General features: G+C 47.0%; 1 protein-coding gene across 6 annotated transcripts in view; it reads left to right on the forward strand.

The window, feature by feature from the left end:
* Positions 1 to 24231, forward strand: part of MYO7A (myosin VIIA) — a 107584-nt gene that overhangs the window by 13521 nt on the left and 69832 nt on the right. For all 6 annotated transcript variants that reach the window (XM_061351375.1, XM_061351378.1, XM_061351377.1 and 3 more), the window contains exon 2: positions 6419 to 6476. In XM_061351375.1, the coding sequence (XP_061207359.1) occupies positions 6459 to 6476 (18 nt within the window). In that variant the 5' untranslated portion in view covers positions 6419 to 6458. The remainder of the gene's footprint in view (positions 1 to 6418; positions 6477 to 24231) is intronic.

The raw sequence follows: 24231 nt of genomic DNA on the forward strand, positions 1-24231 counted from the left end.
GGATGTACACAAGGGAACTTCCCCAGCACGGAGGCAGGCAGCATGGCTGTGTCCTCACATCTCCATCACGAGAGTCCCGTACTCTTTGCTCACAGTGAAAAGTCATGGAGTGCCATCCTCTGTGTAAAAAGACAGGGAATACTCTGGGTGAATTCCCACTGCGGTTGCATTTAGGGCGATACTGTTGATTTTAATGGGAATGCATCTTTGCTCGATGTTAAAAGAGAGAAGGGGTAACAAAAGCTGAAGGCTGGATTTTATTCTGTACTGGAGGGCTTAGAAATTGTTATTTCTTATTGAAAAAATGAAGATATTTGTGCTATGGGAAGTGAAGGTGTAAGGGAATGGCCATCACTGTGAACGTTTCAGTGCAAAGCTCAGATGGGGGAAATGGGGGAAGTGTTCATGTTTTAAGCAGCACCCCAATAGCTGAAGCACTCATAGTATCAGTGAGGTTGGAAAAGCCCTTTAAGCCCATCCAGTCCAACCATTCCCAGCACTGCCAAGGCCACCACTGCCCCATGGCACTGAGGCCTCGTCTCCACTTGCAGGGCCGGTGCCTGCAGCCCTGCCCTGGGCAGCCTGTTCCAATGCCTGAGCACCCTCTGGGGCAGGAATTGCTCCTCAGCTCCATCTAAACCTGCCCTGGTGCAGCTTGAGGCCGGTTCCTCTTGTCCTGTCACTCTTACTTGCTGAATCCTCCTGTCAGGCAGTTGTAGTCTCATCTAGTGAGACGCAAAGTCTGGACCCTTTTCCACCAAGGTGGGGTTTAACTCAAGTTCTCCTCTCAGCAGTCCCTGGACAGCCAACCTGCACATTGACTTTGAGGGCAAACCTGAGCAGAGAGGAGAATTCACCTTTGGTGCAGAAGACAAAGCAAAATGGGAAGCTACGGCCCAAGGAAACAGGGATATCCCAAGCAGCACTGGGTGACAGATAAGACTTACCTAAGCTTTATTCACAGTGGGCTCAGACACCATGGCAGATAATCTGAAGTTCTTACTGAGAGGCCTGAGTGTTTGCTTCATTGAGAAGGGGGGTGAGAACTGATGGGAGTTATCTGTAAGTGCTTTCACAGGGAGCAGATACTGGATCATAGAATCATAGAATCACAGAATGGTTTGGGTTGGAAAGGACCTTAAGAGCATCCAGTTCCAACCCCCTGCCATGGGCAGGGACACCTCACACTAAACCATGGCACCCAAGGCTCTGTCCAACCTGTCCTTGAACACTGCCAGGGATGGAGCATTCACAGCTTCCCTGGGCAACCCATTCCAGTGCCTCACCACCCTCACAGTAAAGAACTTCTCCCTTATATCCAATCTAAACTTCCCCTGTTTCAGTTTTAACCCGTTACCCCTTGTCCTGTGACTACAGTCCCTAATGAAGAGTTCCTCCAAGTCAGCTACCAGATGCTGAAGCTCTGTCAAACCAGTAGACACAAGTCATGTCATAGGGAGGACCCAGTCTGATTTCAAAGCAGGGGCACATGCCCCGTGCAGAGAGTTTCCCAGCCACAGGGTATCATCCTGTGTTGTCCTCTGCTCCTTGGTCACCCCTCCAGGCCAAGTGGTGCGTGAGGCCCTGAGACAAGGGAAGTGGAGGTGCAGCAGTGAAGCGGAATCCTACCATGTGGGTCCATCTGCAGGGTCACTTGTGGTTGGTAAGATATGCCTGGCCTCAGCTGGCAAGGCAAATGCATATAAGATATTTCATTTAGACACTAAGCATGATTTGACCTTTGGAGCTAATTTGCTGGAGAAGTAGTGGGTTGATTCTGTTGAGAGCTTGCTTCTTGATCTGTCTAGCAGGGAAGACACTTGTTAGTCAAGAAGAAGATTGATGGTTATTATCAGACTGCTATCTTCTGACCTGAAAGCCCTGGCTCTGATTAGGGGGTCTAGGAAGGATGCTTCCCAAGCATGCCAACTTCCAGCAGGACAAAGAGTTGAAGGACTGGTGTGTAGTGACACTGTCTTTTCCCTCTGTACTTGCTGTCATGCACATTGAACAGTTAGAGAACCTGAAACCCAGTGGGTTTGTTAGTTTAACCTCATTCAAGGACCATAATTCTTCTTCCCAATCTGAATCCTGCTTTCGGGTAAGGACAAAGGCGCTTGTCTCCAAGGGTGCAGACCTGACCTTTTCATTCACCATTACTCAGATGAACAGCAAAATACATTGCAAAACCCTTAATCTTCCTCGGATCCCTTGCAGGAGGGCAGGAGGTGAATGCAGCAGTGTGCAGAGAGCATCGATGTGTTAAACCTCATTGCTCAGCTAAGGTGATGTGTTAGGTTTCTGTCAGTCAGCTCAAGTAGATGTAAGGTGAATGAACTTTGGGGTTTATTTACACTATGAAGTGCCCAGTGTTCTCTTTACACCAAGCTGGGTGCGGAAGGGGACAGGCTACGATTGAATGTGGATGTGAATTAAGTACTCATTTTCTTCACTGCATTTACAGACAGGAAAATCCCCTGGAACATGGAAATAAGGAGAAAGGAACAGAATTTACATTTAGAATGAAATAGATGAGTTTCTCCTAACCGATGCTTAATGGCCGTGTGCCCTGGAGGATTAACACTACCCCAAGCAGTATGGCCAGTCATGTGGCTGGACTCTGGTCCTAACGTGCCAACAAGCAGTGCAGAAATGCCAGTTAAAGAGATTAGACTAGCAACCCCCTTCTTTGCAATAGCAGGATAATGGCTTCATCCGGGTTCCTCAGGCTTTCTCCTTCCAGAGTCGAGCTCTGTCAGGTTCCTCTTGCATTTGAGATCTCTTCAGAACCAAGAAAGCCACAGGGGAGGTCTCTCCGGTGGAGACCTTCTACTGAAGCACTCTTTGGCTTCTGCTGACCGCTGCTTGCAAGCAGTTGGCATGTATAGTTCCATGTCACACATCACTCTGCATCCAGGAATAGTTTAAAGCCCATTCAGCCTCATCCACTGCCTCCTGCAGATGCTCTGTTCAGATGATGCTCAACCAGTGATGCCCAGGAAAGATGCTAAAAGAACCACATTTACCATAAAAAAATACAGTTTTCAGAAGGGTGTCTTTGTGAGCTTGCGTTGATAGAACCATAGAATGGTTTAGGTTGGAAGAGACCTTAAAGCTCATCCAGCTCCAACCCCTGCCACGGGCCGGGACCCCTTCCACTAGAGCAGCTTGCTCCAAGCCCCTGTGTCCAACCTGGCCTTGAACACTTCCAGATGGCCATTTTGCTCTACCAGGACACTAAAGAATAAGCAGGCATCTGACCTCCCTGGTGCTCAAACAAGCCCAGTCCTCCTGGCTGATCCCTGTGGGAAGAACAAGGCAGGCAGTCTGCTGCTGCCCTTCCCTTTTGGGGCCTTCCATGCTGAGCAAGCTGTGGGAAAAGCCTGCTGCCTATTATGTACATCTCTTGCTGCAGCATCCCGAAGGGGCTTACAAAACATTGAAGGAGAGCAAGTGTGGTGGCTTGGGCTGAAGGCTAGACTTTCAGGAAATAGATAACTGAAACCGCACAACAGGCTCTGGGTACCAAAGTCCTCTTTAAAAGCAGAGTGTGTTTGGTATCTAAATACTCTTCCAAACCTGGCACAACACTTAATCAACGTCACCACAGGCTGGGAGGAGCAGGAATCACAGAATGGTTTGTGTTGGAAGGGACCTTAAAGATCATCCAGTTCCAAACCCCCTGCTGGGGGAGGATGTCCACATACAGGGTAGTTTTTATGCTGGGAGCCACAGGACAGTGCTTTGCTTCAGCAGCAGAAGGATGAATGCCTGAAGGAGCAGTTCTGAGACCTGAACCTGTGGCTCTAGTCCAGCCTGTGGGAAGAGATCTCCTATGCCGCTTGGATACCCAGTGGGGCAAACTCATCTGGGCCATTTGGCTGATTAGAATCATAGAATCATAGAACAGTTAGGGTTGGAAAGGACCTTGAGATCATCCAGTTCCAAGCCTCCTGCCATGGGCAGGGACACCTCACACTAAACCATGGCACCCAAGGTTCAGTCCAACCTGGCCTTGAACACTGCCAGGGATGGAGCATTCACAACCTCCCTGGGCAACCATTCCAGTGCCTCAGCTCCCTCACAGTAAAGAACTTCTTCCTTATATCCAACCTAAACTTCCCCTGTTTCAGTTTTAACCTGTTACCTCTTGTCCTATCATTACAGTCCCTATTAACAGGCACATAATGACTGGAATACTAGGAGCTCCTCTCTTGGGTGAGATCTCTGTTTTCAGAGAGGGAAGCTGAGGCAAGGAACTGTAAGGTGACTTATCCTAGTGGATGTCCGTCAACCAAGGAACTGAAATTGCTTCCCAATCCAGTGTTCAATGCTGCCCTTACAGTCATCATGTTACAGAATTGGGAAGGACCTCTGGCGAACCTCACCCGTTGCCTCCTTTAGGTCAAGCCAAGCTTTCACTGGCTGTTCCCAGTGAAGGAGACTCCTCAGCATCCTTGGCAGTCTGTCTCAGCACCACAACTTGGCAGGGTTAGAAAGATATTTTCAAGCCATATAAATTAAGAGGGATAACTTAATGTGCTCCAGAGGAGATTCACAAATTGAGAATTAGGAGAATTCCTCACAGCCTTTCAGACAGTGAAGTGGATGCATGATTTTCCACCAGTTGTCTGAGAGCAAAATGAATCCATTCAATACGGTTTGTGGCCAATATCTGTCTAGCAAGTATTTCCTAGTGACCAGTGATGCTTTGGCTGCTCTTAGGACACTAGTTCCTTTTCTGGGCAATGCAGAGGGATCATATGGATCATTCAGCATCTGGATGTTTTCATTAAGGTGGTGAAGGCGCTTAGATGGCAAACTGCTGCAGCTGCCAGTGGGGTAGGTATCTGCCTGCAGATGTGTGGTTGGCAAAATGTAGAGGTGGTGCAGGCAGCGTGGCAAGGAAAAGGGGAATGATTGGAAATGCTGTTGAGTCCCTGCAGCAGATAACAGAGATAAATCCTGCTTTTCTAGAAGCTAGGATGTGGTTCCACTGCAGATGAGAAGCTACAGAAAGCTCAGCCAGCAGGATCAGCACCAAAGACTAAGTCCTACATTACTGAATGGGATGAGTGCAGTTGCTGCTGGTGGGGAAGAAAGATCACTCTCCTTGCCATCAGTAAACTGTGCTGGGACACTGGCACAGGGCGTTATCAATATTCTCATTATTCTATTATCATTATTATAAGTCATAGAATCATAGAATGGTTTGTGTTGGAAAGGACCTTAAGTTCATCCTGTTCCAGCCCCCTGCCATGGGCAGCAATGCCTCAAGCTCTGTCCAACTTGGCCTTAAACACTGCCAGCGGTGGTGCATTTACCACTTCTTTGGGCAACTCATTCCAGCCCCTCACCACCCTCACAGTAAAGAGCTTCTTCCTTGTATGTCCCATATTGTGTCTCTTTGAGACATTTTACCTGGAGAAAGTTGAGGGGAGTGGAAAGACTTTGCTATTCCCTTCTGTCCCTGCAAGAAATGTTCTTCTTTTAGTGGGAAAAGAACAAAACCAAGAAGTATGGCTAAAACCTGCAGCACAATATTTAGGTTTGTATGATGAGTCTGGACCACTTTGTCACTGTGAAGGGGAATGTCTCATGTCCTGCAAGATCATCCTTCACCAGCCTTCGCATCCCCAGCATCTCACAGGGATTGTGCCTCTCAGACAGAGTGCCTTTTTGCTGCTTCCTAAAGCATTTACCATAACAGAACCCACATCATAAATACAACAATTCCCAATTGTAGCAAGGATGACTTGGAGATTAAAAGCTGCAAAACTTCAATCCTTTGAAAGCATTTTCCGTTCATGCGCACCAAACCCATTTGATGCAGGGAGCACCATGAAGTGGAACAAACCCTGGAGCAGCGTGGTACTTTCCCATGTAAATCCCACACAGGTATGATTTGCACAGCAGGCGGGAGCAGAGTGTGGGTATGCTCGTTCCAATCCAGGTATTAGTTGCAATCTGTTTGGGCTTGGTATTTCCTTTCCTCTCCTGAGAGCAGTTTTGACATCAAGATGCTAATCCACCCACTCTTGTGAGCTGTAAGGACAGGGCTCCCCTTCTCCATGCACTTTAATTGGTACCACGGGACCCGATGACACATGGGATAAATCAGTATCAGTCTGTTTGTCAGGTTAATCCTTGGATAACTTTCTAGGACTCAGTTTACAAAATATGACTTGCATAAGCAGCTCCAGACCCAGCCTCACCACGGTGCAGGAATTAATCTGGATGTATTAGAGGATTGTCTCTCACTGTCTGGAATTAGCATTACGAAAGCATTGGGAGTGTAAGTGCTCCCTCTTCCACACTTAGGGGCTGCATCTGTCCCTTTAGGGTTGGGGCAGAGCCTGAGCCTTGGGTCTATGAATTAGGATTTCAGCTCATTAACTGCTGATTTCTTTTGGTTCAGGTCCATTCCTGGTGATTGCTGATGTGTTTGGACAGGAACCATGGTCATTCTACGACAGGTAAGCGAAGCATGGCTCTCTTCAGGTAGGACTAATGAAAGTCTTTTATTTCTGGGTGGGAAGGGTCACGTCAGGCTGTTTTGATCCTCTTCTATTTCCCTAAAAGGACCGTTACAAGATGCAGAGATATTCATTAGCTTTAATCCTTGATTGGCTTAGAGGAAATAATTGCTCTGTGTGTGGAGTCCAGCTTAACCTCATGCAATGTTCCACTTCTGTCCTCTCATCTGGGGTTAGCCTTGGGTGTGCAGAAGAATAACACAGCTTACTGCCTGCCTCGAAGGATGGTGTAGTACAGGGGTGATATTCAGTTTCCAGGAACAGGGCTGCTTGTGCTGGGTAAAAATGGAATCATGTTGTGCATTTAAGAAGCAATTGAATAGATAAATTGAATGTAAAGTCTTATGTAGATTCTGACATAATTTAGGGCTTTGGATCGTAGTGTCTTCCCTGTCTCTAGGCATAACATGTCTCACTTAAGCTCAGCTTCTGGGTTGTCTCATTGCTATGAGTCAATGGGGAGGACTGACAGTGCTGCCTCAAGCCTTGGGTTGGGGCTGCCGATTGAGACTCGGATATGTCAACGCAGCCAAACATTGAGGTGATGGAGCAAATCTGCCCAACATGTTTTGATTGAACTCTGTGTCTGTCTTGGCAAAGGTGCTTTTGGCTGCAACGGGGCTGAAAACACTGGACCACTCAAGTGGGACCAGTTTATACCAGTGACAAGGAGAGCTGAGTATAGCTTTGAGCATGGATGTAATGCCCAAGATCTCATGGAGCAATGAGATGCTCTTTACTCTGTTGCCCTATCAGGAGCTGTGGCCCAGTAAAAACAGGCTGTTCTTTGGGAGGGGTGATTAGGACTTGGTTCTCCTTCCAGAAGGCTCAGAGGTGTTTGTTGGCTTCATGTCACGAACCCTGATGTAGTTTGCAATGCCAAGGAAAATGGGCGTGCAAATTAAAACAAAGCTCATATATGAGTTGGAAAGCTCACAACGACAGTTGTGGCTCTAAGAAACACCCTATAATAACTATGGTATCACTGCAGGCTATCTGTAATACCTCTCTGTCGGTGGTTACCCCTCTGTGGTTCAGGTTCACGTTCATAGTGTTCTGTGTATTGGTCGGAATTCACCCTTTGCAGACCTTGAATCTAACATACCATGCTCCTATTTATCCAAAATCAAAGCGTCTTGTCTAGGAAAGGAGGATTCTGAAGTGATTTCCTTCCTATCTGTCAGAGGGTAGGATCCATCTCCTTTCTGGGCATGTTTCTCCCTCCTCTATCTAAGCCCTAAGCACCTAGGGTGGGTGCTTAACAGATAGATGTGAATGGAGAACTGTGGTGAAGGGACATCAATCTTTTCTTCCATCTCTTCTGTTATTGTTAAAATAACTTACAGTAAAGGGGACAAGGTGATGGCTCCACTAACATCCTCAAAGGACTTTGTGTCATCCATCTAGATGCTAATTTGCCAGTGCCAGGATCTAGTCTGGGATTTGGGTCCCTAAAACCTCAGGATGTGGTTGGTTTGGTGTGAAAATGGGGCTGAGCTCTTGGCCTTTTACCTCGCATGTCTGTAGTGTTACAGCAGTAAAGCTGGAGCAGAGCAAGACTGATGCTGCCCCTGTGTTAGCACATGAGGGTTATTTCTAGAGTGGAAGGTAAAACACAGTGTTATTTCTGTACGGAAAGCTGGATGCTGGAGAATAAACCTGGAGCCATTTGTGATTGATGCGCTTGCATCACCGGAGTGTTCACAGCCCATCACCTCTAGGCAGGTATTACAAGAACCCTTAACAGCAAAGCCTTAACATTCAGTGTGTGTGTTCAGCCTCCTATAGGCTTTTTTAGAGATGATACTCAGTTATTTTCTATATATAGAATCATAGAATCTTTTGGGTTGGAAAGGACCTTAAAATCATCCTGCTCCAACCCCAAATCAGGGAAATAGGTTTGTGTAGAACTTGTTGCTTACTGCAAACGTCTCTCTGCATCATGGATAAGGTGAGCAAGGACCCCTCCATAATGAAATGCCAGTTATTGGCAAATACAGGCTCTTCCTGAGGTCACTTTATACCAGTTTACCCCATGTAAAGGTCCAAATCGAGTCACACTTCAACCACTTTGCTCTCTGAAGTCCAAAGAGCTGATGTTTATGGTGGTGCCTAATTGCAAGTAACAGGAGTAGATGTATTATGTCTCACTTTTTCAGCTATAAATCCAGGAATCCTGAAGGTGATCCTTGGCATTGCATCCCTTTCCCTCTCCCATCAAAACAGCTCATCCTGGGATGTCCCTCAGGGGCTGGCTCTGGGTACCTGAGCCCAGTAGGCAATGCATGGCTCCGAGCAAGGAGCAAGGGGAAAACACACAGAGCTCCTGCCCTGTGTCTTCCACCCAGTAACTCAGAAGAAAAGGCAGCATTGTTCCCCAGCAGGGGCCTGCAGGGAGCCAAGCTTATCAGCTTTAGTTACCAGCAAATTGCTTCTGGCAAGCCCATTTCCATGCACAAAGAAAGGGAAGATGAAGAAGGAGGGCTTCCTAAATTCCTGCCTTGGCAGCCTGACAAGTCGTTTGGCTCCACAGCTCGTTCCTGCATGTTCTGCCTTTTATTTAAAGGAGAGATGGTTTTAGTGGAGACCATGAGGATGTGGTGGCCCTGGATGCAGATGATCACATAGCCTGGTGAGGGGCACACCGCTGCTCCAAGGAGAGGGCGTTGCTGAGGCCACCATTGTCCTGGTGGTGAATCATAGAATAGCTTGGGTTGGAAAGGACCTTAAGATCATCCAGTTCCATCCCAATGCCATGATGTGTTCTGCATGAATGAGACTGTCCTTAACATGTTCATGTCTGTACTTCCTGAGGGTATTCGTGGCTTCTTGTTCTTGTACCAGGACTATCTTTTAGCTAAAATAGTCCTTTCTCCTTCTTGCCATTTCTCAGGGGTTTGTATAGGGAGCAATCCCTTTCCTTACTATGCTTAGGAGTAACCAAAATCCAACATAACCCTTCTTTTCCTCATCGTAAACCAAGCTCATGCTGGTGGCAGCTCTTTCTTCACCTGCTCCAGCTTAACTCTTCTTTCTAAGACCAGAATCTCACATTCCACCGTGCAGTCAGGTAATAGATCTTGTGACCATTGGCATTTACAGAGACTTGGGTTTGATGCTCCAGATGTTTTCCCTTGCTGGGAGTACGAATAGCAGAGACTTCCAGTCCATTCACAGCCATCTCCCAGCTGGGCTTTGTGAGCATTGGGTTTACCTGGACCTGACATACCTTGTTAGTGGATAACATGCATTCAGCTTTGCTAAGTGATTCGTTGTGCTGTATGTTTTGTCAGCAAAGAAGGGGAGGGGAAGGAAACCAACGCTCCTGTAGGTCTTCCCAGGGCTGATCTGTAATCACGCTATCCTAAAAAGCAAAGTGTAAGCCCACTGTTTGGGTTCTCTTTCTCATAAACACTGAATAATTTAAGTCTTCTCCCATTTATGCCTTGTATCTGCCTGATCTATGAGTCTGAGGCATCCCTGGATAGCTGTAATGCAGCAATGAAAAGTCCTGCAGAAGCCAACCAAAGGGCACATTTGCATATAGATTGAAACAGGAATCGTTGGGAGCCATTCGTTAGTTGCAGTGCTCGAGACATTTGGCTTTTTAACAGCTCTTTGCATCAAATCCTTTCCATCAAATTTATGGGACAATTAAAGTGCTGGGGTAGCTGTGTGCAGAAAATGAAGCTGCAGGCAAGGGAGATGTTCTTGCAGTGCTGTGCCGGTGGAATATAAATTGCATGATGTCAACTAAAGGTAGAGCAAGCAATCTCGTACTGTGGAGATACCCTGCCCCAACAGAGCCTGTCTGAAACACACTAATTCCTGCTTTTTGATGCCTTAGGGTCTGAAGGGGGATACAAGGATGCTGAGGAGGGACTCTTCATTAGGGACTGAAGTGATAGGACAAGGGGTGATGGGTTCAGACTGAAACAGGGGAAGTTTAGATTGGATATAAGGAGGAAGTTCTTTACTGTGAGGGTGCTGAGGCACTGGAATGGGTTGCCCAGGGAAGCTGTGAATGCTCCATCCCTGGCAGTGTTCAAGGCCAGGTTGGGCAGGGCTTGGGTGCCACGGTTTAGTGTGAGGTGTCCCTGCCCATGGCAGGGGGTTGGAACATGGTCTTAAGGCCCTTTCCAACTCAAACCATTCTATGATTCTATGATCCATCTTCCCCAAAGTATTTACCCTGAAACCTTAATGTGCTTGATCTCAACATACAGGAAGAGGAATGAGGGTTGTTATATGAATGGATGAGTTTACTTTTGTTTTATTAAGAGGCAGTAGCAAAACACCCACCTGTTGGAGCAAGTCCAGAGGAGGCCATGAGGATGATCAGGGGCTGAAGCAGCTCCCATACAAAGACAGGCTGAGAACATTGGGGCTGTTCAGCCTGGAGAAGGGAAGCTGCGTGGAGACCTCAGAGCAGCTTCCAGTGTCTGAAGGGGGCCTATAGGGATGCTGGGGAGGGACTCTTCATTAGGGACTGCAGTGATAGGACAAAGGGTGATGGGTTCAAACTGAAACAGGGGAAGTTTAGATTGGATATAAGGAAGAAGCTCTTTACTGTGAGGGTGGTGAGGCACTGGAATGGGTTGCCCAGGGAGGTTGTGAATGCTCCATCCTTGGCGGTGTTCAAGGCCAGGTTGGATGAAGCCTTGGGTGATATGGTTTAGTGTGAGGTGTCCCTGCCCATGGCAGGGGGCAGGAGCTGGATGATCTTAAGGTGCTTTCCAACCCAAACCCAAATTCTATATGTTTTTCCTGATGCATTTTAGGTTTTAGTGAAATGACAATCTCGAAGGAAGATTTCCGGTAAGAATTTTGGAGCAGTAAATCTATTTCTGGTTGTTTTATAAATGTAACAAAAACCCGAAGGAGGATTTGGATGTTTGCTGCAATACACATAAGGAGACTGTTCTGAAATGAAAATCTGTTTTAAGAGCAGAGGAAATGTAATACTATGTGTGAAATAGTCTGAGATACGCTGGCAAGCCAGCCAGCACTTCAGATACCTCTACTGGGGCTTTCAGCAGGATGAGTAAGTGTGGACTGGGATTTGGGAATGGGCATGCTGATGCTTTTGCACTTCCATTTTGCCACTCCTGGGTATATTTACAGATGCTGCTGTAGCAACCAGCAGTACAGACTGGCTCGTGCAGGGGTTGTGCATTAGGCTGTTGCAGTGTAAGGGAGCTGTCTTCCCCTGTTGACCACATCTGTGTGGATGTGAGTTTTGCAGACATGGGACGGTGATGTAGTGGATCCATCCTCCTCTCCTTCCCCAGTCCCTCTTGTTGATTACTGCACAAGGGAGGTGGCATTGTCAGAGGAATGCAGCAATGGGGAAAGGTCCATTTTAAAGGTTCACAAGGATTTCATTCTCCATCAGGCACTTTTGCGAAAGGAGGAAACTTCACCAGCAATAGATCAGGAGGACTTGGGCTCCTTAACAGAATTATTATACATTTCTGAGCAGAGTTACAATGTGCTTAAGTTGGGAACATACATTAAATGATCTGTGCCATCTGGTAGCGTTCTGTTTCCAAACTGACTGGTGATGAGCACCAAGAGATAGTGTGATTTCACTGAAACTGGGGAAGTTCAGGTTGGATATAAGGCAGAAGTTCTTCCCTGTGAGGGTGCTGAGGCGCTGGAATGAGTTGCCCAGGGAAGCTGTGAATGCTCCATCCCTGGCAGTGTTCAAGGCCAGGTTGGACAGAGCCTTGGGTGCCATGGTTTAGTGTGAGGTGTCCCTGCCCATGGCAGGGGATTGGAACTGGATGATCTTAAGGCCCTTTCCAACTCTCTCTATTCTATGAGTCTGATTTCCTCACAATACTTTCCTATCCTTCACCTAATTTCCTTTATAAATTTCACTTTTTGTGAGTTCCCAAGCCTGATGTGATACGTTTTGTCAGTAGTCCCTAATGTAGTCCCTGCTTTCCTAGCACTTGTCCAGCTTTCTTACCTCTCCAGGTCTCTTATCCACCTGCATTCTGCTGAACCCAGTCCCTACCAGATTTGGTTGATGTCCCCTCATTTTTGGACTGAAAGAGTGTTTTAAAGAAGTATCTCTACAAACCTGTCCACTCTGCCCTAGGTATCCACATGGGTGGATGAAGATAGGATGCTATCCTAGATGGTCCTTTGGTGTGCCTAACTTTGCACATCCATTTTCATGTCCTCTCTGAGGCAATTCCTCTTACATCCTCGTAGTATTGCTCTTGCCCAACTCCTTTACCAAGCAGCAGATGCCCTCCATCCTTTCCCCAGAGTCACTTTACCAGAATACAGGCTTATTTTGCATGCTGAAGAGCAAAGAGCCAAATGCTGATGCTTTCAAGATTGGGAAAAACACCTATTTAGGACAGAGCTTTGCCAATGATTTGCACACCAGAACTCAGAAGCCTTTTCTGCAATCAGCGTTAATGCAATACGAGCAATTTATGTGCATCTCCTACCACCCAGCCAGACGTTTTATTGCCAACACCTCTGCTGGCAAATGACTCCTAAGGTCACACACTGCATTTTCATGATCTGAAAATCACTTTGTAAAGGCGTTTTACTGCCCCTTGACCCCATAAAATGGGTAGATTTGGTGTGAGACAGACAGGCAGCCTTTATCATTAAGGAGATGCTTGAAGTTAAACAACATTTGCCTCCAGCAAAATGTAATGGAGGCATTAACCATATTTCCAGGCTGATTTCCAGACCATTCCTTGAAGAAACACGGGCATAATTAAACTAAGTGATAATACTCTTGTAGTCTCAAAATTAAGGCTACATGGCAATTATTGAGCATTCTTCACATGGATTCATTTCCCTTCATAGCATTTAGGTTTTCATATGAACACCAACGTGTTCTGTCTGTTGCTGGATCAGGATCTCTGCCATGCTTCACCTTGCAAACCCACAACAAAACTGAAAGTAGCATTTAACAAACCCCATACGTAATTCAACCCTTTTCATCATAAAGTGGATAAAATGTGAGATAAAACCCCTCTGGAGGCCACATCTCCCTATGCAACTTATGCAGAATGGACTGTATCCATGTAATAAAATACCCAGGAGGAAAATAAAAAAGGACCAAGAAAACAGGAATTATTTGCTGTGCCAAAATCATGCAGAGCTTATGTCTTTTATAGTTTTATTATTTAAGCTGCTGTCTAGCTACAGTCTTATTCTGTCCTGTCTAGAGTTCAAGACATCCATATGGAAGTCTAATCCCACTGGCAATCTTCCCACCCATCATTCCTTGATAATTTCATCTAAGAAAGCATAGACTCATATCATAGAATGGTTTGCGTTGGAAGGGACCTTAAAGCTCATCCAGCTCCAACCCCTGCCATGGGCAAGGACACCTTCCACTAGAGCAGCTTGCTCCAAGCCCCTGTGTCCAACCTGGCCTTGAACACTGCCAAGGATGGGGCAGCCACCCCACCACCCTAAAATAAGTCCAACTTGCTTTCTCAAGCTGCATCTATTGCTTTGTTTGCAATGGCTGGTGATTATTTGGTGGGATTTGGATTTTGAAGCTTTCTGGATTGGTGTGTGTGAAAGGGATTGATGTTCAGGGTCTGGCTTCTGATAGCTTTCTGAAGGCTAAGTCTCTTCAATACGTCCCCAGCAAGCTATAATCCATCAGCTGTAATGGCATCCCAAGCTCACAGTTTGAAGGCATCCACAGTGCACATCCGTACATGTCCTGATCCAACAAGGCAACTGTCTTGGTTGGGTCTGCCAACTACACCTGTGATTTGAGCAGTGATGATTGTCCCTATCTCTATCATCATGTGTCAACCTAAAAACTCCACTCTTCCTCTGTTTGCAACCTCTAGGTTAGGGGTTTTCTACCCAGACTTGTTGACTGGTCCTTTAATAAACCCAGTTGTCCTCTGAGGTCTCTAAGTTCTAGGCCCTTCTGGACCTTCACCCAGCTGTGATGGTGTGATATTTGGGATTAAAATGCACACTCTTGTCATTCCTCATCCTGATGAAGGTGCCATTAGCTTGTGAGTTTAATTAAAACCCATGGAGAAACCATCAGAAACAAACCTCCTGATGCTCTTGGTAATTCCAGAGAGCTACAGCAGATGGGGCTGGTATTGTGCTGCTGGGAGCGCATGGTGCAGCTCAGAGACTGGTCCATCTCCCCTCTCTGAGGGACCCACCACCAGCAGTTTGGGTGGACCCAAACATGATAGACAGAGGGGCTTGAAGAATCCAAGCAAGTGGCTGCAGTTACCATCCTGCTCTGGGTTTCCACTTCAGGGGTGGTCATGCATGGAGCCAAACCTGGAGTCCTCAAGCAATGGAAAATGGATGATTTTGCTGGTTTTTAATAAATACTGATAGGATTCATTGCCCAGAGAAGCTGTGGCTGCCCCATCCCTGGCAGTGCTCAAGGCCAGGTTGGACACAGGGGCTTGGAGCAAGCTGCTCTAGTGGAAAGTGTCCCTGCCCATGGCAGGGGTTGGAACTGGATGAGCTTTAAGGTCCCTTCCAACCCAAACCATTCCATGAATCCTTTTGTTATCTGTTTCCTGATGACAAAATAATTCCAGGTACTTCATGTTCTCAAGATTGTTTTTGACACCTGGAGTATGTTTTCTCCTTCTGGAAGGATACCACTTGTATCCCGGCACCTCTGCACCCTCATGGCTGGCACCTAAGGAGCAAAACCCAGCATCAAGACATTTTGGACTGCATCACAATCAGAGCCAGGTCTTTTTGTTTTCCATTATACTTTTCCCTAGCATCCATTCCTCCCAGGAACTGGCTTTTCCAGCACACCCCTGGAGCAGCCCGCTTCCCCCTTAAGCGGTCATATCACAAACTCCCCCTAGATGCTATTGACTGAGCTGCAGAATCACTTCCCCTCGGCACCCCTTGCCTCAGTAACCAAGACAACCCTCAGTGTGTAAGCAAAGGCAGTGTGTAAATAGGGCAGTGCTGCTCAGATCTGGCATGGCAGTGATGGAAAAGCAGCATTACCCCCCTTTCATTCAATGTTTCTGGAGATGAGACATGGTGTTTTAAGTAGTAGGGCTTGTCCGGACCTATCACTGCCACTTTGGCTAACGCAGACCCTGAGCATAAGCATGTTTTTGCTGGGAAAACTGCATTTATGTGAGTATAGATCACTACTACATGGGAAAAGAACACATTTTTACTAGGATTCAGCACTTCTTTGCACTATACCATTTCTGTTTATGCAGGAATAGGTGTGGAGATTACAGTAGTCCCATGTCTATTTGCACAGAGGTACTAATTGCAGGCTAGCTTTTGGTGAGGTTGTGAAAAGGCAGATAGAGGAGGAGCCTGAAGTAAAGGAACAAAGCACGAAAAGATGAAGCTGAAACTCCAAAAGATAATTTGACAGATTGCTCACAAAAAGTGAAAGAGATTTTTATCACAGATGGTGGAAAAATCCTACTTTTTTTTCCCCAGGAATAAACTCAGGTGAAAGAATTCAATTTATGTGATTGCTTTTAGGCTTCTTCAAACAGCCTTTGTGAGCCAGGCTGAAAAACATCCCTTCCAATTTACATTTGTGTGTATAGTCTGGGTTGTTGTTTTGCCCTTCATCAGCACTGTCTGTTGGCATTCAGACTGTGGCCTTCTGTGGTCTTGAAAAGGCTGCATGCCTCAGAGGTAGAAAACATTGAGTGGAAATACCTGATTGCCTCCATCTGTTGTATAGTTCCATAGCATTCCTGATCATTAGCTGGAGCTCTTCTTTCATGAATCAAATCCAACACCTCTCTGCCTTCCCCAGGGGATAAAGCTCCTGCAGGGGCTAAACCAGCAAAACACTGAGAAAACCCTATGAAAATGTTGCTGCTGAGTTAATTCCCTGAGCTGGTTCATTGTGGGTTCAAATGGAGTCATAGAATGGTTTGGGTTGGAAAGGACCTTAAGATCATCCAGTTCCAACCCCCTGCCGTGGGCAGGGACACCTCACACTAAACCATGGCACCTAAGGCCTCATCCATCCTGGCCTTGAACACCGCCAGGGATGGAGCATTCACAACCTCCCTGGGCAACCCATTCCAGTGCCTCCCTCAGAGTAAAGAACTTCTTCCTTATATCCAATCTAAACTTCCCCTATTTAAGTCTGAACCCATCACCCCTTGTCCTATCGCTACAGTCCCTAATGAAGAGCCCCTCTCTGGCATCCAAATCCAAGAAAGGGATGGGAGCACACAACTTGGCTATGTTTTCCACCTATAGGGACCTGCTGGAGCCAGCATCCCTCCCAAGCTGTGCTCAGAGAAGATGTCATTCCCTTAGTCCTGTCTTCCTAACGCATAACATACAGAACATTTAAAGGAAAACACCCAAACTCTGCTTCTGGGTGCCTAAGTGCAAGGGGTTTCCGTTGTGCCTCTTACTGCAAAGCAGGGAGCTCTTAGCTGCACCTTCAGGTGCTTTTGGAGACAGGGTTGACTGTTGTTGGCAGATTGAGAGTGGTTATGGGAGCTCCCCGTGTGATACCAATGCAAAATCCCTCTTCCTAGGAACTGATGGAGTGTGTCTTGGGTGACAGTACTGTTCAGCCTGGAGAAGGCTGCGTAGAGACCTCATAGCAGCCTTCCAGTATCTGAAGGGGGCCTATAGGGATGCTGGGGATGGACAATTCATTAGGGACTGTAGTGATAGGACAAGGGGTGATGGGTTCAGACTGAAACAGGGGAAGTTTAGATTGGATATAAGGAGGAAATTCTTTCCTGTTAGGGTAGTGAGGCACTGGAATGGGTTGTCCAGGGAGGTTGTGAATGCTCCATCCCTGGCAGTGTTCAAGGCCAGGTTGGACGAGGCCTTGGGTAATATGGTTTAGAGCAAGGTGTCCCTGCCCATGGCATGGGGGTTGGAACTTGATGATCTTAAGGTCCTTTTCAACCCTAACTATTCTATGATTCTATGATTCTACTGTTTCATGCTCCCATCCTAAATCATTTCCCTATTGATTCCTCCTGGTTTTATTTTCCCCCTCCCTGGTTTTCCAGATTTGTCCATCTTACAATGGCTCTGTTGTCGTCCTTTGGAGTTGTTTCATTTGCATTAAGGACAGGACCCAGTATGGGGCTAAAAAAGGCTCAATCTTTGTTTCTTGTTCCATTTCTGTGTCTTAGCAGATATTTAATCACATCCCAAGTGGTGGCCATCAGCTTTTTGTGTCAGATCTGACGCTCAGTGCCCTGGCACAGTATTGGGGTGGGTGATGCTCATATCTACCATAATCTGCTTGTAATATCCATCCCTGCTTCCTCCTCAATGGTAATGCTTTAGGAGTCATGGATTGAACCTTCTATATCCATGTTTGTCTGCTTAAAACCCATTTCTGAGCCAAGAGGTCCCAAAAAGTCAATGACAAGCTCCTTGCCAAAAGCCAAAGATGGGTTTGGACAGCACTGGGAGCTGAGCCTCATTGCACCACACTGGATTGCACCCTGCAAACCTGATTAAATCCATCATTTCTGCTCCAGGAGCCTCTGCCTACCCCTGAGCCCTAAATAGGATAATGCTAGGATGGATGCCTCACTTGTGGGTTGTTTTTTCCCTCCTGTCAGTATCGAGGTTCCAGGATGAGCAAGCTGTGCATTGATTATTGAATTATTTAAGGATTCCTCTTGCATCTCTGCCTTTGCTTCAGAAAGCCTTTGTGTGGAGCACGTTACCTCGGCTGACAGCTGGTGCTGATGTGCTACAAGAAATGGGGAAGGGAATCTGATTTATTTATGAAACAGGAGAAATATGAGGGTTATTCACTCCCAGCATGTGCGTCTCTTGCGCTATGATTTGTAGTTAAGTGGAAATTCAAGCTTTTTCCTCCTTTCCCACCTTTTCTTGATGCTGGTGCCAACTGCACAGCTAAAGATGAGGCAAAGAATAGAGATGAGCAGCCCTAATGCTCCCATGGGTTGTACAGCTGTGGGTCCAGGAGAAGCTCCGTTAAACGAGCAGGGTACATCCATGTAATTGAGAGCTGAATTGAATCAGATAAGTGGTATCTAGAGGTGATGATATGTGGGTTTAGTGCATCATAGACATTATACCGGCCAAAGGATGGGGGTAGCTGTCGGAAGTCTACACTGGCATCATCTGCTGCAGTGCACCAATGCATTTACATTTCAGTTTAGTCTGCAAATTACATTGGAATTGGGAGCTGGGGGAATGTCTGTGTTTGCTCTTGTGGTCCGTGTGCACTAAGGATTTTCTGCCTCAGAGACAAGTAGTGAGGAAGTAAAGGACCTGGTTCTGAGCTCTCTGGAGACCTGGGTATGAGATTGTGCCTGTTCCCATAAACACAAACAGTGATTTTCCATATCCTTCAGCCGTTTATCTTACAGCCCTTAGGGCTTTCCAGATTTCTGCCTCCAAACTGTCCTCTTCATACACCCCTTTAGGCCAGTATAATCTGACCTGGTTTTATTGCCTGCTTTATGCAGAGATGACCATAGAAGTGTCTCTTTCTTTCCCTTGAATGTAGAAAAGAAATTAGAAATAGACATAGACATAGAAACAGAAACAGAACAGAATGGTACAGAATAGAATGCTATAGAATAGACTATTTCACTTGGAAGGGATCATGGCAGGGGGTTGGAACCAGATCATAGAATCATAGAATAGTTAGGGTTGGAAAGGACCTTAAGATCATCAAGTTCCAACCCCCCTGCCATGGGCAGGGACACCTCACACTAAACCATGGCACCCAAGGCTCTGTCCAACCTGGCCTTGAACACTGCCAGGGATGGAGCATTCACAACCTCCCTGGGCATGTTCCCTCCAACCCAAACCATTCTATGACTATGACTCTATACAAGGATCTGGATGTCTTGCTCAGAGGTGCACACATGCACTGCGTTAGTTGAGTCCCATATGATCTATGCATTGAATAACTCAGCTGTGCAGTGATCGCTGCAAAGTAACTGGCTCAGGAGCCCTTCCTCAGTGCTGCCAGTGCCTGATGCATTGTCTTTGGGTCTGAAAAACAGGCTGGGGCAAAGAAACCCCAAGCTTGCATTGAATTAGGTGGTTCACTTGCTGTGAGGGTGCTCCCTGCAGGAATCATGCCCCATTCTTCTCCAGCAGTGAGACCACACCATCACAGTAGCGCTTAACGGGGGCTCAGGTCTCTGCAGCAGCATAAACCTATTACCCGGGTCACGCCAGTTCCTTAGGATAAGAATTTACCCCTTACTACGTGTGTGCACAAAGTGTGTCAGAGCAAGCCCCTGATCTCGGCTCTGCTGCTGCTGCTGCTGCAGAGGCACAGTAAATCATCAGGTCAGGGTCCAGCATGGCTCTTGTGGCTCATAATTCCATCTCCGCAGTGAAGAGTCTAACGTTACCCTGGGGAGCTGTAATCTAACCCGGCTGGCATTGCTGACGGGCTGCCAGCCAGCTAAAGGTTTGCTTTCCTCCACTGTGTCCCTCCCCTTATTGTCCTAAGCGTGTTTGTTTGTTTCCCACATAAGGCATAGCACATTCCCTTAGGAAAAGCATGCCAATAGGAAGCTTAATGCTGTTGCTGTGCCCCTGGATGCATACAGAAGAGAGGCTGGTTTCCAAGCAGGGTTATCCCTTCTGAGGGTTGGGATTTCCCGTTTGCAGGAGGCAGCATGCTTGGCCATTCAGGCCAAAAACACGGCAAGTGCTTATGATAGAGTCCCCAGAAGATCTCCTTCAGCAAATCCAGCATCAAGGGAAAAGTAAGCACACTCATGTATAGGACTGCAGAGACTGGATTCACCCCTCCGGGCTCCCATCTTTACTTTGCTCCAAGGACAAACTAGGGCAAAGCATTGAACCTTCACAGAGTTGTAGAAGAGTTTGGGTTGGAAGGGACCTCAAAGCTCACCCAGCTCCAACCCCTGCCACAGGCAGGGACCCCTTCCACTGGAGCAGCTTGCTCAAAGCCCCTGTGTCCAACCTGGCCTTGAACACTGCCAGGGATGGGGCAGCCACAGCTTCCCTGGGCACCCTGTGCCAGCGCCTCAGCACCCTCACAGGGAAGAGCTTCTGCCTAAGAGCTCAGCTCAGTCTCCCCTCGGGCAGGTTCAAGCCATTCCCCTTGGCCTGTCCCTACAGGCCCTTGTCCCAAGCCCCTCTCCAGCTTTCCTGCGGCCCCTCTAGCTATTGGAAGGCTGCTCTAAGGTTATAGGTCTTATTCAGTCCTTCCTTCCCCATGCATCCTCTCATTCATTATCAGCTTTGATTTATCTTGTTTCTAGGAGAGCCAAAATGCAGTCATTTACAGCACTGTGTTCAGGTCATGCTGGAGGTAGACATCTCCCATGCGATTGCCACATTTGATCTATGTCTCCTTCTCCTTGTATTATTGTTGCATCTCGTACATTTTTGCTTGCTCCTTTGGTAGACATTCACCTCCTTAATTTCTCACCTGGCTTCTTGTCCATGAGACTCAACCTCTTCCTTCCTTCACCTGCACAGCTACAAGAATTGGATACCTTATTGTTCCAGGGCTTTGTAATATAGCTTAAGCTGACCTTTGGGCAAGGATTGCCTCATTGGTGTCACTGCTGTTCACTGATGAGCACAAGTAGCTTGGTATGAGCTTGATGTACCCATCATCTACTGCTGTCTTGGTGACCGTGTAAAGCCTGCCTTCACCTGGAAGGCTTTCCATCAGGAATACGTCCTCTTTGTTATGGACAAATGGAGTGAAGACCTCGTAGAATCAAGGTATCAGAGTTTTGCATAAAAATGATGATGAGAAGGGCGTGGAAAGCTTAGCAGCTGCACCATTATCCAGTCATGTGTTGCTCTGGTCTGTACAAATGACACCAGTTTAGTTTCAAGAGTTCTGTTGAGGAGACTGGGGCTCAGATAGATTGACCTTAAGTTCTCTAGATGATCAGAAAAGGCTTTCCTATATGAAATCTCAAGTGTATCAAAGATATGACAAGAAAAAGCAAATCTGGGGGCACTGTGAAATGCCTTGCGCTCTTCTGGTTGGGCCATGAGTCCTGGTTGGTCCTTACTAGACCCTATATAAGGTCCCCTTCCTATATAGAAGGAGAGATTGCAGAAGTCTGAGAAAATGAACATGAGTCGGCTTCAGTGTGCGCTCGCAGCCCAGAAAGCAACCGTATCCTGGGCTGCATCAAAAGGAGTGTGACCAGCAGGTCGAAGGAGGTGATCCTGCCCCTCTGCTGTGCTCTCGTGAGACCTCACCTGGAGCATTGTGTGCAGTTCTGGTGTCCTCAACATAAAAAGGACATGGAACTGTTGGAACAAGTCCAGAGGAGGCCATGAGGATGATCAGGGGCTGGAGCAGCTTCTGTATGAAGACAGGCTGAGAAAGTTGGGGCTGTTCAGCCTGGAGAAGAGAAGCTGAGTGGAGACCTCAGAGCAGCTTCCAGTGTCTGAAGGGGGCTACGAGGATGCTGGAGAGGGACTCTTCATTAGGGACTGTAGTGATAGGACAAAGGGTGATGGGTTCAAACTGAAACAGGGGAAGTTCAGGTTAGATATAGGGAAGAAGTTATTTACTGTGAGGGTGCTGAAGCACTGGAATGGGTTGTCCAGAGCACTGGTAAATGCTCCATCCCTGTCAGTGTTCAAGGCCAGGTTGGACAGAGCCTTGGGTGTCATGGTTTAGTGTGAGGTGTTCCTGCCCATGGCAGGGGGTTGGAACTCAGTGATATTAAGGTCCTTCCCAACCCAAACCATTCTATGACTCTATAAGTGCATCTATAGAGCAGCCATGTGTAGAGTCAGTACAACCTCAAAACCATGTTCCTCATGTTGAGCACATTTCTATTCCCAGCCCAGGCTCTCCTCTCACCTATAGGCACAGAGGCCGTGCTGCCCTGCACACCTTCCACTCAATTATTTACCATCCAGTTGCTATGGATCTACTGGAGGCGATCAGTTGAAAGAACATGCAGATGGCCTCTGGTTTTGAGTTCCCGCTGCGCTTTGCTTAATTTGGTATGTAAAGGTATTAGGTTAATTAAATGCCATGTGTTGCATGGGGACCGACTGCATTTGTGGATTAAGAAGTACCCGAGTCTGTTTCTGTGCTGGAAGTCCTCAAGCTGGCAGATGGTTGTTTCATTGAGAAAGGAAGGTAACGGAGAGAAGTCACAGGGAAATGAAGAGTTTTCCCTTTAATCCCACAGTCGTCTTTCCCGAATGGGTGGTTGTGTCCTTCATTATCACCCCTTAGACTGGAAGAATTGAAGAGAAGTAAAGTTATCCAGTTGGCTTTAAGACTCCCACGGTTGTATGGAGTGAGGATGCAAGCTGGCCAGTGGGGGACCATGGCTGGTGAATGGAAGCTTTTCTCCTAGAAGACCTTTACCAAGAGCTGCATTGTCAGTCAGATCAGAGGGTGTCCTGCAGGCAGCAGGCATGGTCACGCTGGAGGTCTAAAGCAGACCAGACAGAGCTCTCTGGCATTCGTGGTGGAATGCATGTAGGAAGCAGAGGGACAAAGCTTCCTTTGCCACTGCAAAGCTTTTGGAGATGCTGAAGAGGAAGAAGGTCGTTTTTGTGCAGCCGTGCCCTGAGGTGGTGGAAGATCAGGAGAGGGAGCAGGGCAAATGGACACTGCTCCGCAACGTCAGCCAGGCCCTGAAGCCCACCACCATGTTAGCGGTAAGACAAGGGGTCCCAGTCTCTGAGCATGGCTGGAAGCCATCAGAAATCAGTCTTGCTGCTTGATGAGGATGCCTGATCCTCATACTGCTTGTGCCAGCTTCTCTTACCTTCCTCCTGAGTCTTTGTCCTCCCCAAGCTCTGTAGCATCCCTGTGGTGCAACCTTCCTGCTCTTTGCATTTGGAAGCTCCTCCTGAAGATCCTCTTCATGAATTGCGTTGATGTATGTGCATCTATGGTGGTGTTTCCCTCTCTTGCACCACTTTTTAGTTATCAGCACCCATAGCATTCGAGGTCCTGAGGGTCTGCCCCAGAATAAGGAAGGACCCAGGGCTGTGTTGAGGAGGAAGAGTTGGACTGTGTTGATTCTGTCAAATGACTAGTTGATCTTAAGGTCCTTTCCAACCCTAACTATTCTATGGTTCTATGACTGGTACTGTCATGTGTGTTGGAAAACAAACTGCATCAGTTTAGGCATGAAGCGGCTTATGCAACTCATAAGCCAGTCTGCCCAAGCTGGTAAATGCATGAATCACCCCGATTTACCCCGAAATCCCCAATATATCTGCTGCTTTTGGGGGCTGATCTGATGGTGATTGCATCAGTGGAAGGCATGTAACTGACTTCCGTGGGGTTTATATCAAATCGATTACAGTGAAGGAAGGAAATAGGTCATCACTCTGAGTAAGTGATGTTATTTGTTAACACCCCCCTGACCTTTCCGAGCTTACCAGCTTAGCCCATCCCATAAGTCTTGCTTTATTTCACCAGTATTAAGAACTGGGCTTTAATGTGTTTAGAAAGAGCATTTTGAAGGGATGAGCACTCTGTGCATTAGGCAGGGAAAGCACAGGAGTTGTCTTAGTGTTAGTACAGTATCACTTTACCTTGGGGAGAGCAGAATGCCTTTTTATCTCAGCTCTGTGCTAACAGCACATATGAAGCAGGCTGCTTTTACAGCTATTCAGAATTAAAGATTAAACACCCCCCCCCACAGCATTACACTTCTTGTTTTCTTGATCAAAAGCAATTTCTATGGGTGTCAGAAGGGTTTTCTGC

This window comes from Neopsephotus bourkii, unplaced genomic scaffold, assembly GCF_033783945.1.
Source record: "Neopsephotus bourkii isolate Nb327-2 ecotype Australia unplaced genomic scaffold, CSIRO-AGI_Nbou_v1 NB_580, whole genome shotgun sequence".
In the NCBI taxonomy this organism is placed as follows: domain Eukaryota; kingdom Metazoa; phylum Chordata; class Aves; order Psittaciformes; family Psittacidae; genus Neopsephotus; species Neopsephotus bourkii.